Source organism: Ciconia boyciana, chromosome 4, assembly GCF_034638445.1.
Source record: "Ciconia boyciana chromosome 4, ASM3463844v1, whole genome shotgun sequence".
NCBI lineage: Eukaryota > Metazoa > Chordata > Aves > Ciconiiformes > Ciconiidae > Ciconia > Ciconia boyciana.
The window spans coordinates 24,022,824-24,038,555 of NC_132937.1; the positions used below are offsets into that span (position 1 = coordinate 24,022,824).

Here is a 15,732-nt window from a genome sequence, read left to right on the forward strand (position 1 = left end):
TTCCTGTCACACCTTTACTTCAAGCCTGGGGGAACACCTCCATTTTCACAAAGGGATCTCTGTTATTCCACCAAACACTGAGTGCCATACCGTCAATCATACATCTGCAGAAAGCACAGTTACAAGGACTTGCTGAGATGTCATGACTGACTGTGGTCATGCTGTGCATTTCAGCCAGCATTTGTACCCTAAGAACGTCGAGCCCAGGTCCAAAAGGCTGTGTTCAGTGTTTATTTAGGCCTCACTATTCTGAACCTTATGTTGAGAAATACAAACCTGGGAAACAATTGCCTGGTTAATGTAAAGCTTTAGAGCCAGAAAGTAGGAAAGCTCTTTTGACTTTGTTCTTTGTAAGGACCATAGATGGCAATGATAAGGTGGCCTGGAACTACATTTTAAAAAGCACCCCAAGGTTTGTGGTCTAAGTTGTGATTTTTTCACCTTTCCTCTGCAGGCTTCTTCCTCTGCAAGAAGCTTTTACAAATAGCTGTTCGCCTTCTTACAAAGGGTCCTTTGTAAGCCCAGCTGAGCAGACCGTTCTTCTTTGACCTGTTCTGCCCCACCGCTGTCTTGCAGGAGTTTGCTGGTGAAGGTCTGAGGACACTCGTGGTGGCCTATAAAAACCTGGATGAAGACTACTTTCAGGACTGGATCAGGCGTCACCATGAAGCAAGCACTGCCTTGGAAGGACGGGAAGATAAATTGTCAGAGTTATATGAAGAGATTGAAAAAGACCTAATGGTTGGTGTTTCAGGGAATCTGGGCCAAGCTCTGGGGGAGGCAGCGAGGATGGTGGTTTGTCAATAAACAGCTCAGTATGACTTCAGTAAACATTGCTTTGCAAACAGCTCAGTGGGTTGTGTGACGGGAGCAGATAGGAACATGGCACTCCTGGGTTTTCACTGGCACCTCCATCAGGAGCCTGTAACTGGGGTGTCAGCCACCAGTGCAGGGGGATGGTTTTATTTTAACTCACGTGGGTGTCGGAGTAGCTTTCTCATGATGAAGTGACATACCAGAGCCTAAGGGAGATGACGTGGACACAAATATTTCATAGCTATCCTTTGTATGTGCAAATGGCTGATGTATTTATTTTCTTGTCTTTGAAATGACAGGCAGTGAATAATCCCCAATGCCCCTCCATTTCAGAGAGCGTCTTCTTTGTTCTTGCAGCCCTGGGCAGGATGGAGAGGTGATGTCCATGAACACGTTTGTGTCAATTTGAAATAGGGCTAAACTGTGATCTTCAAGTCATTCTGCTCTCTCTGAGTGTTGTTACAGCTTTTTGAATGCCCTGGGGGGGTCTGCCTGTGTTTTAGAGCCGTGAATAATGAATGAAAAGGATGTGTGGGATCTGAGGGGAAGCAATTCAGCATTTGCACTCACAGCAGTACTTTCCTCAAATCGTGGAAATCCTGGGAGCCACACCGTTGCTCTTTCCATTAGCTGTACATTCAGGATGCCAGCAGGGCCTGGGAAGAAGCAAGTGTGAGCCGAGGAGATGCTGACCTCTGGAAGTTGCGTAGTCCATGGGGAAGAGCCTACTGCCCTTCTGGGTCTCAACAGAGTAGTGGAAAATGCTGATCCTCAAGTCCAGAGAATACATTGTGCAAATGCTCTGCGGGTCATGTTCAAAGCAGGAAAGACATGGAGGTTAGGAGGTTAAGGGGCCAGCTGCTTTGCAAAGGGTTATGAAGCTCATGGCCTGAGCAGAGAAAAGGTCACGGGCTCACAGCAGGAAGAAGTGTAGCTCGGAAGGAAACACTGTTTACAGCAGACCCTTCTCTGTATGCTGTACAGGAGTGCCTTTACTTCCTGAAGGTGCTGTGGGGAGAACAGAGGGTGGGTGTAGGGAAGCCTGGCTTGTGGCAGAGGATGGGTGTGAGAGTCCGAGTCAGCAAGGAAGTAGGTGGGTCTTGTGGAGGTGCAGAGGACTGCCAACTGCCATAGTCTGGTTGATGGGCAAGAGCAGAAGTCCCTGTGTGTGGCATGCTCCTGCTAGGGGCCCTTAGGGGGAGTAAGGATATATGGGCACAAGGGGATGGAACATGGTCAGATTCAGAGAACAGTAGTAAAAATACTATTCATTATTGATTGACCTAAAAACTAAGGGAGATCCACAGTCAGGAAGGCATCACGACTGTCCCTCCAGCTGCTCTTACACCAGGTCATGGGCAGACAGGCAAATGCCTGTCAACAATACTATTGTGCCTTTCTGCAGCTCCAGAAAGAGAATGGCTGTGGGGAATGCAACCCCTTGTTCTCTCTTCCTGGGCACATTTGACATCAGTGTTCGTCTTTGGGCTTTCAGCTCAGACTCAGGCTGCCAAGGATGAGCAAGTGCTCCCAGGAGGTGGCTTTGCATGCTACAAGCATTTAAACTCTCCTAGCTGGACCAGGGACTACTGCTGTAAAATGTGGATTGTGCAGTTTTGAGGACCCTATAGAGAAGTTCCGTCAGAGCTCTTGTCTACATTAATAACACTCATAGCTGACGAATGATGAACATCCCAGGAAGCCAAAGGGGATCTTGGGCTTAAAGCCAACCTCTGAATTTAGTCTCCCAACAGCAGGAGGTAGGTGGTAGCAGATGCTGTCTAAACCTGAGCTAACAGCGAAACCTTCATGTCCTTTTGAGGATAGGTTAAAGCCACCAAGTATCTCCAAAATGTGGAAAAAGCAGTAACTTTAAAATAATGAAGGTTTGTGTCCTGAGTGGTCAGTGGTTTTAGTTGTGTGACAGTGTGGAGCAGGGGTGGGGACAGGTCTGTTATGGGCTGGAAAAGACATTTAGCAGCCATATGACAGCTGCAGAACAATATAGCTGGGAGCAAGCTCCACACTAGAGGATGCATATGGAAGTTTGGGGACATGGATCCACAGCTGTCTTTGTCCCTCAGTTAAAGCTCTATCTGCTGTGAAGGGGACATGTGGAAGAACACGGACGGGTAGGTCTGCAAACATGTTGGCAAGTGATTTCATGCATGTTCATGACCCATCTGAGCCTGGAGAATTAGAGACTAGAACATTTGCAGGATGAGGGCTCTACTCTGTACAATAAATTTACTGACAAAGAATGAAAATCAGTACAACCTCATTCCTGGATTTAATTTGTGTTTGCTTGACTAAATACCTGGAGGTCTAATGCTTTCTCCTTTGCTAGCAATGGGAAGACTTACCAGTTCCCTGCCGTTTTCTGTTAAGCTGCTAGGTGCCACAGCGATTGAGGACAAGTTACAAGACGGAGTCCCACAGACAATTGAGACTCTTGCCAAAGCCAACATTAAGATATGGGTTCTCACTGGAGACAAGCAAGGTAAAGGGGCTACAGCTTTGGATGTTTCTCTTCTCTCCCGCTGGTAGGATGGTTCTGCTAAGACCTATGGTCTCGTTCTTTCTCCTTTGAAAACTGTACAGAAGACAAACTTACAGGGCTTTGCTTCATTGCCAGCTAGGCAAAACTCCAGTTGTCTGGAATTAGACCAGATAACTGTAGCTAGTGCCTGTTCTTAATTCCTGTCCTGAGGCTGGAAGCAGTGTGAAGGCAGCATCCTTTCCCTTTGGAGAGGTGACAATGAGCATCCCATATCCCTGTCATATGCTGTGAAAAGGGCTCACTTTAGTACAGTCGACTGTCCTGGTGAAGAAGGTGGAAAAAATCTTGTTCTGCTTTCCAGGAACTTTAATGCTAAAGTGGGTGTTGGGTCTATTTCAATTTGGTCCTGGCATTAATAATCCAGAACAGAAATGGAGGAAACATAGGCTTTTGGAGAAAGCATTAAGTTGGAAAGAATGGTAAATAGACTCCAATTAAGGCTTTTGGAGAAGTAGTAACTTCACCGAAACAGTGGTGTTTCAGGGAGGCCAAAAGTGTTTGCAAATAATTTAATCCAAGAAATGAGCAGAGAATTTTTGAGAAAAATGAAACATTTCATTTTGCCATGTTCCAAATGTAATAGTTTTGCTTATTGTGGTGGGTTGACCCTGGCTGGATGCCAGGTGCCCACCAAAGCTGCTCTATCACTGCCCTCCTCAGCTGGACAGAGCAGAGAAAATGTAACGAAAGGTTCGTGGGTCGAGATAAGGACAGGGAGAGATCACTCACCAATTACCGTCACGGGCAAAACAGACTCGACTTGGGGAAATTAGTTTAGTTTATTACCAATCAAATCAGAGCAGGATAATGAGAAATAAAACCAAATCTTAAAACACCTTCCCCCCACCCCTCCCTTCTTCCCAGGCTCAACTTCACTCCCGATTTCTCTACCTCCCCCCAGCAGTGCAGGAGGACGGGGAATGGGGGTTGTGGTCAGTTCGTCACACGTTGTCTCTGCCCTCCGTCCTCCTCAGGGGAGGACTCCTCACACTCCTCCCCTGCTCCAGCGTGGGGTCCCTCCCACCAGAGACAGTCCTCCACGAACTTCTCCAGCGTGGGTCCTTCCCACGGGCTGCAGTTCTTCACGAACTGCTCCAGCGTGGGTCCCTTCCACGGGGTGCAGTCCTTCAGGAACAGACCGCTCCAGCGTGGGTCCCCCGTGGGGTCCCAGGTCCTGCCAGCAAACCTGCTCCAGCGTGGGCTCCTCTCTCCACGGGTCCACAGGTCCTGCCAGGAGCCTGCTCCAGCGCGGGCTTCCCACGGGGTCACAGCCTCCTTGGGGCATCCACCTGCTCTGGCCTGGGGTCCTCCATGGGCTGCAGTGGAGATCTGCTCCACCGTGGACCTCCGTGGGCTGCAGGGGCACAGCCTGCTTCACCATGGTCTTCAGCAGGGGCGGCAGGGGAATCTCTGCTCCGGCACCTGGAACACCTCCTCCCCTCCTTCTTCACTGGCCTTGGTGTCTGCAGAGTTGTTCCTCTCACATATTCTCACTCCTCTCTCTGGCTGCAATTGCTATTGCACAGGTTTTTTTTTCCCCTTCTTAAATACGTTATCCCAGAGGCGCTACCACCGTCGCTGATGGGCTCAGCCTTGGCCAGCGGCAGGTCCATCTTGGAGCCGTCCGGCATTGGCTCCATCAGATATGGGGGAAGCTTCTAGCAGCTTCTCACAGAAGCCACCCCTGTATTCCACCCACTACCAAACCCTTGCCACGCAAACCCAGTATACCTATGAAATACCAGAAGACATTTTTTTCAGAATTTTTTGAACAAAATGTCTTGATATTCTTCTTCAGAACTATGATTTGGGGCTGGGAGTAGAGGGAAGGAAAGTTAAAAATCCTGAAAAAAATTTTTTGAATCAACATGAAATGTTTTTTGTTGCTCCATGTATGTTGGCCAAAGGCTGTTTTAAGCTTTTTGATTTTGGTAGATTTATTATTTTCTGTGGCCTTGTGAAGCCCAGTTAGGGGAGATTTGCTGCTATGTCCATCAAGGTGGCTCCTCTGGCTCTCTTGTTGACTCTGAAAGTCTCAGAGCTCTTTTCAGTGAGAAAGAGAGCTTTTGTCATGTGTGTAAGAAGGCCACAGAGATGGTGGGTGAGTTTGGGACTGCTAAGATGGGTCATCTTCCTGGTTTATCTTTCCTAGAGACAGCAATGAATATTGGTTACTCCTGCAACTTGCTGAATGATGACATGGAAGACGTTTTCATTATTGAAGGCAGCACATCTGATGACGTACTTAATGAGCTGAGGTAAATGGCTGAAATATACAGCTTCACTGCTGTGCACTGGCATTGTATGTGTTCTGTATTATTCCACCTTTTTTTCCTGTGGGCTTTACTTGGTGCAGTTAATTCAAGTACCTTAGATAAGGCTAGCTGGCTCCCTGGAAGATCCAGCAGCTAAACACAATGTAGAAATCTCCTCTGAAGATAAACCCTGAAGCATCTTGATCCAAGAGGTCAAATCTGTATAAATATGTAAGAAGGAAGAGTCAGGCAGGCTGTATCAGCTGACATTGAACAAGTGCTCTGGAGCCACAAAGCCTTTGGCTCCAGGCTTGAGCTATGCTGTTGCTCCCCTGCTATCGCCATTCATCGACATTGCGGTCCTTTGTCTGGATATGGTCCTTTTCTAGCATTACCTGGAAATCTACCTTCCTCCCTAGCCTCGTCAGTAGACATAAGTTCTTAGGTATAGGTGGAAAATGGGAAAGTTTTTCAGTCCTTTTCTCTTGAAATAGGTGGTTGCCAGACAATATGCACAGAAAATTGGGATGCCCTTAATGACACTCAGATGATTTGTTTGACTTTAAATCAGCACAAGTTTACCACACACTTCTTCAAGTTTCAGAAGCATGTGGATGATCTGCAAAACCAGTAGCAGCTAAACTATGTATGTTGTTGTAGGGATACAGGGAAAATTGAACTAAACTATCAAAGGGAAACATCAATTTTTTATTTTCATAAATTTGATTTAATAAAGCATATTTATCTTTACAAGCTTTTCATTACTATTCTGTATTTTTTTTAGGAATGCAAGGAAAAAGATGAAGCCAGAATCCTTTCTGGACAGTGATGAAATCAACATTCAGTTTGAAAAATCTTCAAAAAAACCAAAAATTATACCTGATGAGCAAGCAAATGGGGTGTACGGTCTGGTTATCACTGGCCACAGCCTGGTAAGGAAGATTCAGAGTCATGTTAGAACTGAGTTCTCTGAAGAACTTAATGTGGTAGGGACATACTGGATGTCTGAAAATGCTTTAAAAATTTAGCTTTAGAGGATTGGATTTTTTTATTCCTAATTGAAGATTAGGTTCGGTGGTTATCTCAGACATCAAATGGGATGGGCAAGGTTTCAGAAGACTGGAACAGGGAAGAGTTGGCCCCGATGTTAAGCGAACAAGAGGGGTAGAGTAGCTGGATCAATTTTCATTTCCAGAAAGATACTAGAAAAATAATCAGGCAGTTTATGGATGCAGCAAGAAGATAGGATAACATCAGACATGGGTTTCAAGTATGCCATAACCATATTCTACTAAGTATATCTGATAACAGATATATTTAACAGATAGGATATATATCTTATAACTTAACTAATAAATTGTTTGATGCTCCCTCCCATGATGTTCTTCCAAGCAAACTGAAGTAATACTGTCTAGATGAAATTGTTAAGTGACAGATGCAAGACCACTTGGAAAGTATGACTCTTAAGGGCTCACTGTTGATCTAAAACAACAGTTAAGTGGCATCTGCAGGGGGCTATCCCACATCTATTTGATATTCAGTGTTTGCATTAACTGCTTAAAATTAGAGCAGATAACACCAGGCTGAGAAACTGCAGGCATGATGGAGTTCAAGATTAGTTTTGAAAACAATTTTAACAAATTGGAGAAATACTTCAGCAAAATGGAGAATGCAATTCATTAAGAATAAATGCCTTGTTCTCCACTTTCACATAATCAAATACACACATACAAAATCAGAGATATGTATCTAAGAGCATCATCTGTAAGACTTGTGAAGAAAGCCTCCTGCTTAATTTGGCATCTCTAAAGTCTTAGCTGAAATAATTCAACTTATTTGGGCCATTTTCTTTGAGAAAATGTAGACCCACTACAGAGAGTACAAAGAAAACTGTAAGACTAGTCATGCATGATTTGGAAAGCACAGGGGAAAACTGAGAGAGTTAGGATTTCTGAGCCTGAAAAATACTTATTAGTCTTGGTAATACTCTTCAAATAATCACAGGTAAACAACGTAATGGAATTAAACTGAGATAAGAGAGTTTTGGGTGAAATGTCTTCCTAGTGAGAATAGTGAAGCATTGGAATAGATTTTCCATCCTTGGAAATTTTTTAGAACAGGTTAGAGAAAAAAACAATTTAGATACATTTCAACCTGTCTGGGAGGAAGGCTTAGTCTAGATCAGGTTTATTTGTCTATTGTATTTTGCTTTCCCACATTGCAGGGGAAGCAAATAGTAGACATGGAAAGAGCTGGGAGGCGCTGCCTTTCAGAGACAAGATGCTTCTGTTCCCCATGGTTGCTACCTCTCTTGATGGCAGTCCAGCAAATTTAACTCCCAGCTCTATACCAGCCCAGCAAACTACTATTACAAATATCTCATCTTCCTTCATTTTTGGCTTGTGTGCCATGTGTACGGACCCTGGACTAGAGGGGACACTTTCAGGCAATGTCTGTGTTGTCAGGCACACTCTCTTCCTCTTTTACACTCGCTCTCTCTTTAACTCCAGGGTCTTAATCGCCTTTAGATCCCCACTGCAAAAGGCAAGAGCTCTGTCAAGTTCAGCACATCTGCATGGGCGAATATTCTGACATCCTAGCTGGCCGCAAGCCCCTGCCTTCCATCCCTTCAGCCTGCAGCATAGACCCCTAGTTCTGTGCTATAAAAGCACCACTGGCAGCAGTGACAAAGCTTTCCTTTTATTCCTGGAAAACCACACACTCACCCACACCCTGGCAAGGAGATATGTCCCACACAAAGAGATTAAAATCTGGGCTGTGTGGGAGCAGCCAGCCCACATAGCCTGCAGCAGAGTGGATACAGCCAGTCTCACCGGGGCCATGGCTTTCTCCTGGGTGTGGACCACAAGGACAGTGTGGACAAAACTATATGTTATTTGTTTATTTCTATGAACTTAGAGCTTGAACAATGGTAATAGTGCTGATATTGTCCCACTCAAACACAGCATCTGTTCAGTGCTGTATCCCTACATGCAGATGGGTGGGATGGCAGCACTGGGGCTATGCACACATGTGGTCTTGCTTAAACAAAGCGCGTGAACAGAAGCACATCAGCATCTGTAATGGCATCATCATACTAGTTGATTTGTGTGTGGTACCATTAATATACTATGTGATAACATTTTGCTGGTCCTGTACAGTGAGGATGTTGTGGCAGAAGCCATCTCTAACTCCACCAACTGGCCAGTACTAAAGCTCAAGCATGAAAAGGTCTCTCTTGTTGAGCAAGCCTGCCTGCCGCTGATGGGAGGGAAGCGGGGGCACTGGTGACTCACAGCTCTGCTTCAAGAAGAAAAGATATCTGGCCCAAGGATTGCCTGCCGTATGCAGAAAGGGCAGTGGGCCTGTTGTAATGGCTCTGAGAAAGAGAAAGCCCTGTAGATTCCTTCCATGCATGTCTACTGAGAAGAGACACCAAAGAACAGAGCCAAAAAGCATGATCTGAAAGAAATATGAAAGGCTAACACTGCTCCCTCCTCTTCACGCAGAGCTGGAGGGATGACCAGACATCCAATTATCTCTGTGCTTCCCGAATAAAAATAACACGGCTGGCCGATTTAAAAGGTCAGCGCTCAGAGCAAAGTTGCCTTCTCCCTGGCTTTGTGTTTTGCTTTGTCATGCCCACCTGAGCTCAGCTTTTTCCATGTTTTTTTTTAATTAAGTACTCCCAGACTGAAATCTCTTATATTTATAGTGCAGATCTCCCAGAGCTTAAAAAATAAACCAAGAGGGATGAGCAGAGACTCTCATGCATGGAGATACGCAAGGTTGTCTCAGGCCCAGCAGCAGCTCCATTAATTTAGTGCTCCTGTTCGACACTTCTGCTGCTCTGGCTGTCAGGTTACATCAGCTGTGGTGCGTATCCAGCTGTGGTGCGTCCAGGGTGCAAGCTCATAGGTGTATGCTGCATGGCGTCATGTTGTGCGGTGTGGATGCTGCCTACGACTGAATGGATGGATTCACTTGGGGTGTCTCATACCTTCCTTCTGCCGAATGGAAGAACTAGCTCAGTTCTCATTTCCTTCCCACTGCATCCTCTTTGTCAGGCCACGAGCGGCTGCTAGCCTGACCCGAACACCTCCTTTGCTCCTTCTTCTCAGGCTTACGCACTGGAAGGGAATCTGGAGCTGGAGCTGGTGAGAACCGCCTGCATGTGCAAAGTGGTGATCTGCTGCCGGGTGACTCCGCTGCAGAAGGCGCAGGTGGTGGAGCTGGTGAAGAAGTACAAGCAGGCTGTGACCCTGGCAATCGGAGATGGTGCCAACGATGTCAGCATGATCAAAAGTGAGTGATGGCCAACAGCCGGCATGCTCTAGCAAACTGACTCGCTGGTGTATTTGCTATCTGAGGTGGCCTAGCAGCAGAAACATGTATCTGAGTGCCTTCTATACCACCCTCTTTGTGGCACCAAGTGTCTGTGTCCCAAGTTTTGGCAGGTTTCTACAGAGCACTATCACTGTAGGCTACTTGTGTCTCCTGCTTTCCAGGACACACAGGAGGGCCCTTTGCTGTGCTCCCACCACCAGGATCACAGGAAGTTAAGGTTGCAGTTATTGCCTATTTCTGTGTTTCTACCTTAGAATAGACAAAAGCCCACCGGGGCTGTCACACGTCCACCTGTGTGTCTGCATGGCCACCACCACAAGGGCGATACAAACTAGTTTGTTTCGTAAGGACCCTGTCTGCAATGCAGAAAGAAAATCTTCATGCCTGTAAAGAGTCTGTATAATGCTACATGATTTTTTTTTAACATTTCCATGTGGTAGGGCTATTTGTCAATTATCTCTCTTGAGTTATAAATCACGGGCTTCTAGGCCCTTTTGTCCTTGAACATCATTTGATGCTGCATTACCTCAGTGAATTTATGAAAAAAATCCCCTAACTAGGTATAATTAAATTAAGGTTATTCAGAAGGGCCTATTGCTAATCTTCCTTGTGTTAATTTGCAAGAATTGATTAACTGGAGCCTTTTAATTAAGAAAGAAAAGGCTAAGTAGGGAGCTTCAAGGGAGATAAGTCAGGAAGTCAGTAAAGAAAGGATAAGAAAAGTTAAAGTGTACGTGATAATTAGAAACTAACCCAATCCCCCCACGAGAGGGTTGGGACTTTGGGATTTTATCAATTCGCTGTTCCGTGGAAACCTCTGAATCTAACCAACCTCCAGCCATCAAGCTTGTTCTCATTAGTTAAAGCTGTATAATTAGCTGTCACATTAAACTTATGTCCATGTTTAATAAGCCCAAGTTACTATTAAAAAAGACGTGACTCTTCTATCTAATTATTTGATTGAACTAATAAAGCCTAGGAAATGTAAAAAGGCTACAGTCTGCCTTATAGCACTATGTCTGAAAAATCTATAAGGGGTTTGAAGGTTTTGCTTGTTTGAAGGTTTTGCTTGTCTGGAGCGATATTTTAAGGCTGCAGGAAGGACATGCATGCATGTAAATACAAGTCACATGTCAATATAAATTAAAGTTATTTTTTCATAACAGCAGGTGTTATAAACAACAGCATTTATGCTGTCGGAACACATTCAGAAAGAAAACATGGATTGTCACTGAGGGAGTAATTTCATTCAAATAATACAAGCCCAGTTACTGGAAATGTATCACCACAGCCAAAATCATAATGCTGCTGTAAGAATTAGTGCCCCAAAATATTTTTATTTTTTTAAAAATAACTTCGCATATGACTTTTTATGAAGGCTGAGAGGGAATTAACACAGTGTCCGAGTGCAGGGAACTCATTTAAAAAACGGGGTAATCAAAACTCCCAGTGTAATGACATGACCGATAACGTTCTTGTTGCAGCTGCCCACATCGGGGTTGGTATCAGTGGCCAGGAGGGGATGCAGGCAGTCTTGTCCAGTGACTTCTCCTTTGCGCAGTTCCGTTACCTGCAGCGCCTGCTCTTGGTCCACGGCCGGTGGTCCTACATCCGCATGTGCAAGTTCCTTAAATACTTCTTCTATAAGAATTTTGCCTTCACGTTACTGCATTTCTGGTATGGCTTCTTCTCTGGCTTCTCAGCACAGGTAGGTCCAGTTTCTGTTTTCTCATGGTCATGTCTAGCATTTTCAAGTAAAGTATCTGGAAACATTTTAAAAGTAAAGCTGCTCCCTAAGACTAGCTGTTCCTAAGACATCCCCCCCACCTCACCAAATGGCACAACGGGTCTGTCTTCTTCAGCTGTACAAGTGTAAAGCAGGTATTGCTGCCTTCATTGTACCGCTGGTAGAGGACAGACGCCTGAAGACACTGAGGTGCCTTATGAAGCACATAGGTACCTCATGGGATTTTAGAAAGTGTTCAAACTGACTAAAGCCATCAAACAAAGATACAGATTACACAGAGGCCTGACCTGTTTGGCGCAGATCTGTGTAAGACCTATGCTTGCCCCATTAGCGCACTTGAAGCAATCAGTTTAACCCCAGGATGCCCGTGTGCTTCGGCAGCTTGCAAGGGGAGCAGATCTCCTGCAGCGAAAAATCTGGTGTTAGTTTAAGACAAACCGATCTCCAACACAGCCCAGGCCCTGGGAAGTGCAGACAGTGTGCAAGCGTTAGCCCCGGGGCTGAGGGTGCAGGCAGGGTGGTCGCCATCCGCCCCTGCCCGCCGGCTGCCCGCCGCAGAGCACGGCTTCCAGGGGGGTGTCCTGTGCTGGCTGCAGCCGGCAGTGGATGCTGAGCAAAGCAGGCTAGCACAATGTGATCCTTCCCCCGTGTATTCTCACAGCTTATGGCACAAGCCGTTCAGGGCCGCTGAGCTTGAGTCACCTTATACTTTTGGTCTCAGTAGCATCTTGAACCAAGATGTTCCAGCATTTAATTGTGTATGCTTTTGAGGAGATGGAAAAGGCAACCTTTTGCTAACTGCATGCTCTGTTTTCTTTCTTTAGACTGTCTATGATGAGTGGTTCATTACGCTTTACAATTTGGTATATACCTCCCTCCCAGTGCTAGGAATGAGTCTCTTCGATCAGGTACTGTTTCTATCCCCGCCTGGATTTCTTTATAGGGGTTTTATCTCCAGGTGCTTTGAGCTGGTTCCATGAAGCAAAAGCAGCTGACTTTTTGGCTAGCTATTCTGGTAGCCCCTGAAATAGTTTCCTGCCAGTGAGAACTGAGAGCACAAAAAAGGATGGACCAGGGAGGAGATGCTGTATTATCCTGATTTGTCCTGTGGGTTTCAGCATGTGGTGAGACTTTTGGGTTAGGCTGTTGACTACAGTAAAAGCTGCCATTGCAACACTCCCCTGAAGTAGTCACATCTGATTAGCGCTGTTCCTGAAGCCTGACAAGTGACTTTTTAATGACCACACAGAACAATGGACGAACTAGAACTCTGAAGCCAGGTTTTCCAGGCTCAGCCTTCCTAGTGGAAGACTTCCTGCAGTAATTTCACATACACGTTTCTACCTCATATGCTATTACTGTTCAGCAAGACATAGGAGCAGTAAAGCTGCTCCTATATGCCTTTTACAAGTTAAATAAGTAGAAGCTTGCTTCTCCGCAATGGTTCACAGTGTTCGGCTCTGGACACTTAAGGGATCCAGGTCAGACAGCCTTGCCTCTGTGTGGATCCAGGAGAGGTATTTTCTATTCTTTGGTTTCCGGGCAACTCTCAGGAGAGCAGACCATGCAGTCTGCTTAAGATGAAGTGTACCATCACTTTTTTTTGCAGGACGTGTCAGCTTTCTCTGCACAAGAAAGGTGAAATTCAACATGGAAAACATGTCTAGATGACCTTGGCAAGTGGCACGCTCATCAGCACAAACGAGTGAATTGTGCGCTAAGCCTTTTCTCATGGAAATGCATGTAACAGGGACATGGAAACCCTAAGGGGTCTTATGTGGTCAGTTGGCTAGGTACCAGCAAATCTGACCATCTCCTGTCTGCTTTCAGGATGTGGATGATCGTTGGAGCATGCTGTTTCCTCAGCTATATGTGCCTGGCCAGCAAAACCTCTATTTTAACAAAATGGTGTTTGTCAAGTGCATGTTGCAAGGGATCTACAGTTCCCTCGTTCTCTTCTTCATCCCCTATGGGGCCATGTACAATACAATGAGAAGTGATGGGAAGGCCATTGCTGACTACCAGTCCTTTGCACTGATGGCCCAGACCTGCTTACTGATTGTGGTGTCTGTACAGGTAAGGCATTCCAGGTAATATTGTTAGGAATTAGACATTGGTTTATGAAGGCAGCATCTGGAGGGCCATTTGGGATCTTGATAGCATTGTATCTGCTGCTGCATCTTGCATTCTTGCAAAAAAAAAAGTCTCTTGATACCAGATTACTCTCCTCAGTTCAACCGAAAAACAGATTTGTATGTTATGAAAGATCAGGGTGACAGGAAAGCAGAATCTTTGCCTTGGGAAGTTTGCAGTCATAGCAGACAAAACAGTTAAGGCTGGGGACAGAGAAGGACTCATTCCAGTTTTATGGGAAGGGTTTGAAGCACTAGACTGTCTGTCTGCTATCAGGCAGTTATTTACAGGGTCTCCATTATGGGACTGTCTCTGTAGCCTGGCCCCATGCGCGATGCAGATGCTAGGCCTGCGCTTGCTGGAAGAAATGGCTAAGACTTGGGTGGTACAAAATTCAGATGGTACTAGCAGGATGAGGGAAATTTCTTAAAAGAAAACCAATCAATTATACCTCCCTAGCTAATAGTTTCTGCTGTCTGAGGTCTTGTAGGCTCCTTCTCCTAATTTTCAATGCTACATCACAGCTTGGGGGTAGGGACATAAGCATGGCTCATTTGAACTTAGTATCCTGTCTCCAGTACTGGCCACTGGTGAATGCTTGAGAAGAGGGCAACAACAGGACAAACATAGTAATGCTTGCCTTGAATGATATCCCAGCATCCTATGATCTGTGGCTTGGTATTTCTTGAGACTTGAATGAGGAACAGTCTTGGGGGCAGGTGTACAAAGCGGAGGACAAGCTGTGTTCAGCACAGATCTGCTAAATAATTAAGGCACTCACAATAGCTGTATTGCTCCATTCTTTCAGATTGGCTTGGACACCTCTTACTGGACAGTTGTGAACCAGTTCTTCATCTGGGGCAGCCTTTCTGTTTACTTTGCTATCACCTTCACCATGTATAGTGATGGCATGTACCTGATCTTCACAGCCTCCTTTCCCTTTGTTGGTAAGCCCTGGGACAAATCTGGATTGCACTCAAAGTGGGCATACTGCAGGGCTTAAATCTGTCAAGTATTTCTAGTACATGTTATTGCCTCCCGAGAGGCAATAACAGAATGTATTAATTGCCTTTTCTGCAAGAAATGCCAGGGTATTTCTGAGGGCTAGTGGGAATGCTTATTTTGAATCTCATCCCTCCAGGTGAACGTGTGCCACATTCACTTCCTTGAATAAGAATGCACATTCACATGCAGCCACAGGAATGTTCCTTTAAATAAACCTACTGAGCTGGCTGGAATGCTTTATGCTGCTCTTTTATAGTCCATTCCCAGGTGTCCAGTTCTTATAGATATCTAGGAGCATTTTGTTTGCAGAAGGATGCATGTTCTTTTGTAAATAAGTTAACATGTTGGTATAACATCCAGTTAGACATGAGAAAAATGCCATGTGATTATGGTGAGCCTTCAGTCAGGTTAAATGGCAAATTTGCAACAAAAAAAATTCCAGTGATGACCAGGTCTTTGGAGTTACTCTACATAACAGATTTCTGAACACATGCAAAATGTGAAGGATAACATAAAAATGAGTCCATCTCCTGAGACTTTGACCAGGAGGAAGATGAAAGCTTAGCAAAGTAATTCAGATGTTTTTAATAGCTCTGTGCATCCATAGCCAATATTGACATAGCATTGTTATGAGACTCTACTTCTGAAATCCCAGCACTTTTTGTTTCAAGTCTCAGATTGGTGTATTAATCAATGCCTTTATTTCTGGATGAATTGTTAAGCCAAGACTTGTTCTGACCATCTTCACTGCAATACCAACGTGCTTGGCCATTTTAGAAATATCTGAGATGCAGGTCAGTTGTTGCAGTGTATTTTCCAAGCAAATGGTCAAGTCCACTGTAAGATGGCTTTTAGTATCAAAAATGCCA

The 15,732-nt window shown here is 45.1% G+C and overlaps 1 protein-coding gene across 1 annotated transcript in view; it reads left to right on the forward strand.

Annotated features, from left to right (window-relative positions):
* Positions 1-15,732, forward strand: part of LOC140651416 (phospholipid-transporting ATPase FetA-like) — a 74,507-nt gene that overhangs the window by 53,544 nt on the left and 5,231 nt on the right. Inside the window, exons 18-26 of the mRNA XM_072860892.1 lie at positions 577-741; positions 3,205-3,316; positions 5,529-5,634; positions 6,416-6,563; positions 9,753-9,936; positions 11,463-11,686; positions 12,550-12,633; positions 13,556-13,801; positions 14,667-14,805. Of these exons, the coding sequence (XP_072716993.1) occupies positions 577-741; positions 3,205-3,316; positions 5,529-5,634; positions 6,416-6,563; positions 9,753-9,936; positions 11,463-11,686; positions 12,550-12,633; positions 13,556-13,801; positions 14,667-14,805 (1,408 nt within the window). The remainder of the gene's footprint in view (positions 1-576; positions 742-3,204; positions 3,317-5,528; positions 5,635-6,415; positions 6,564-9,752; positions 9,937-11,462; positions 11,687-12,549; positions 12,634-13,555; positions 13,802-14,666; positions 14,806-15,732) is intronic.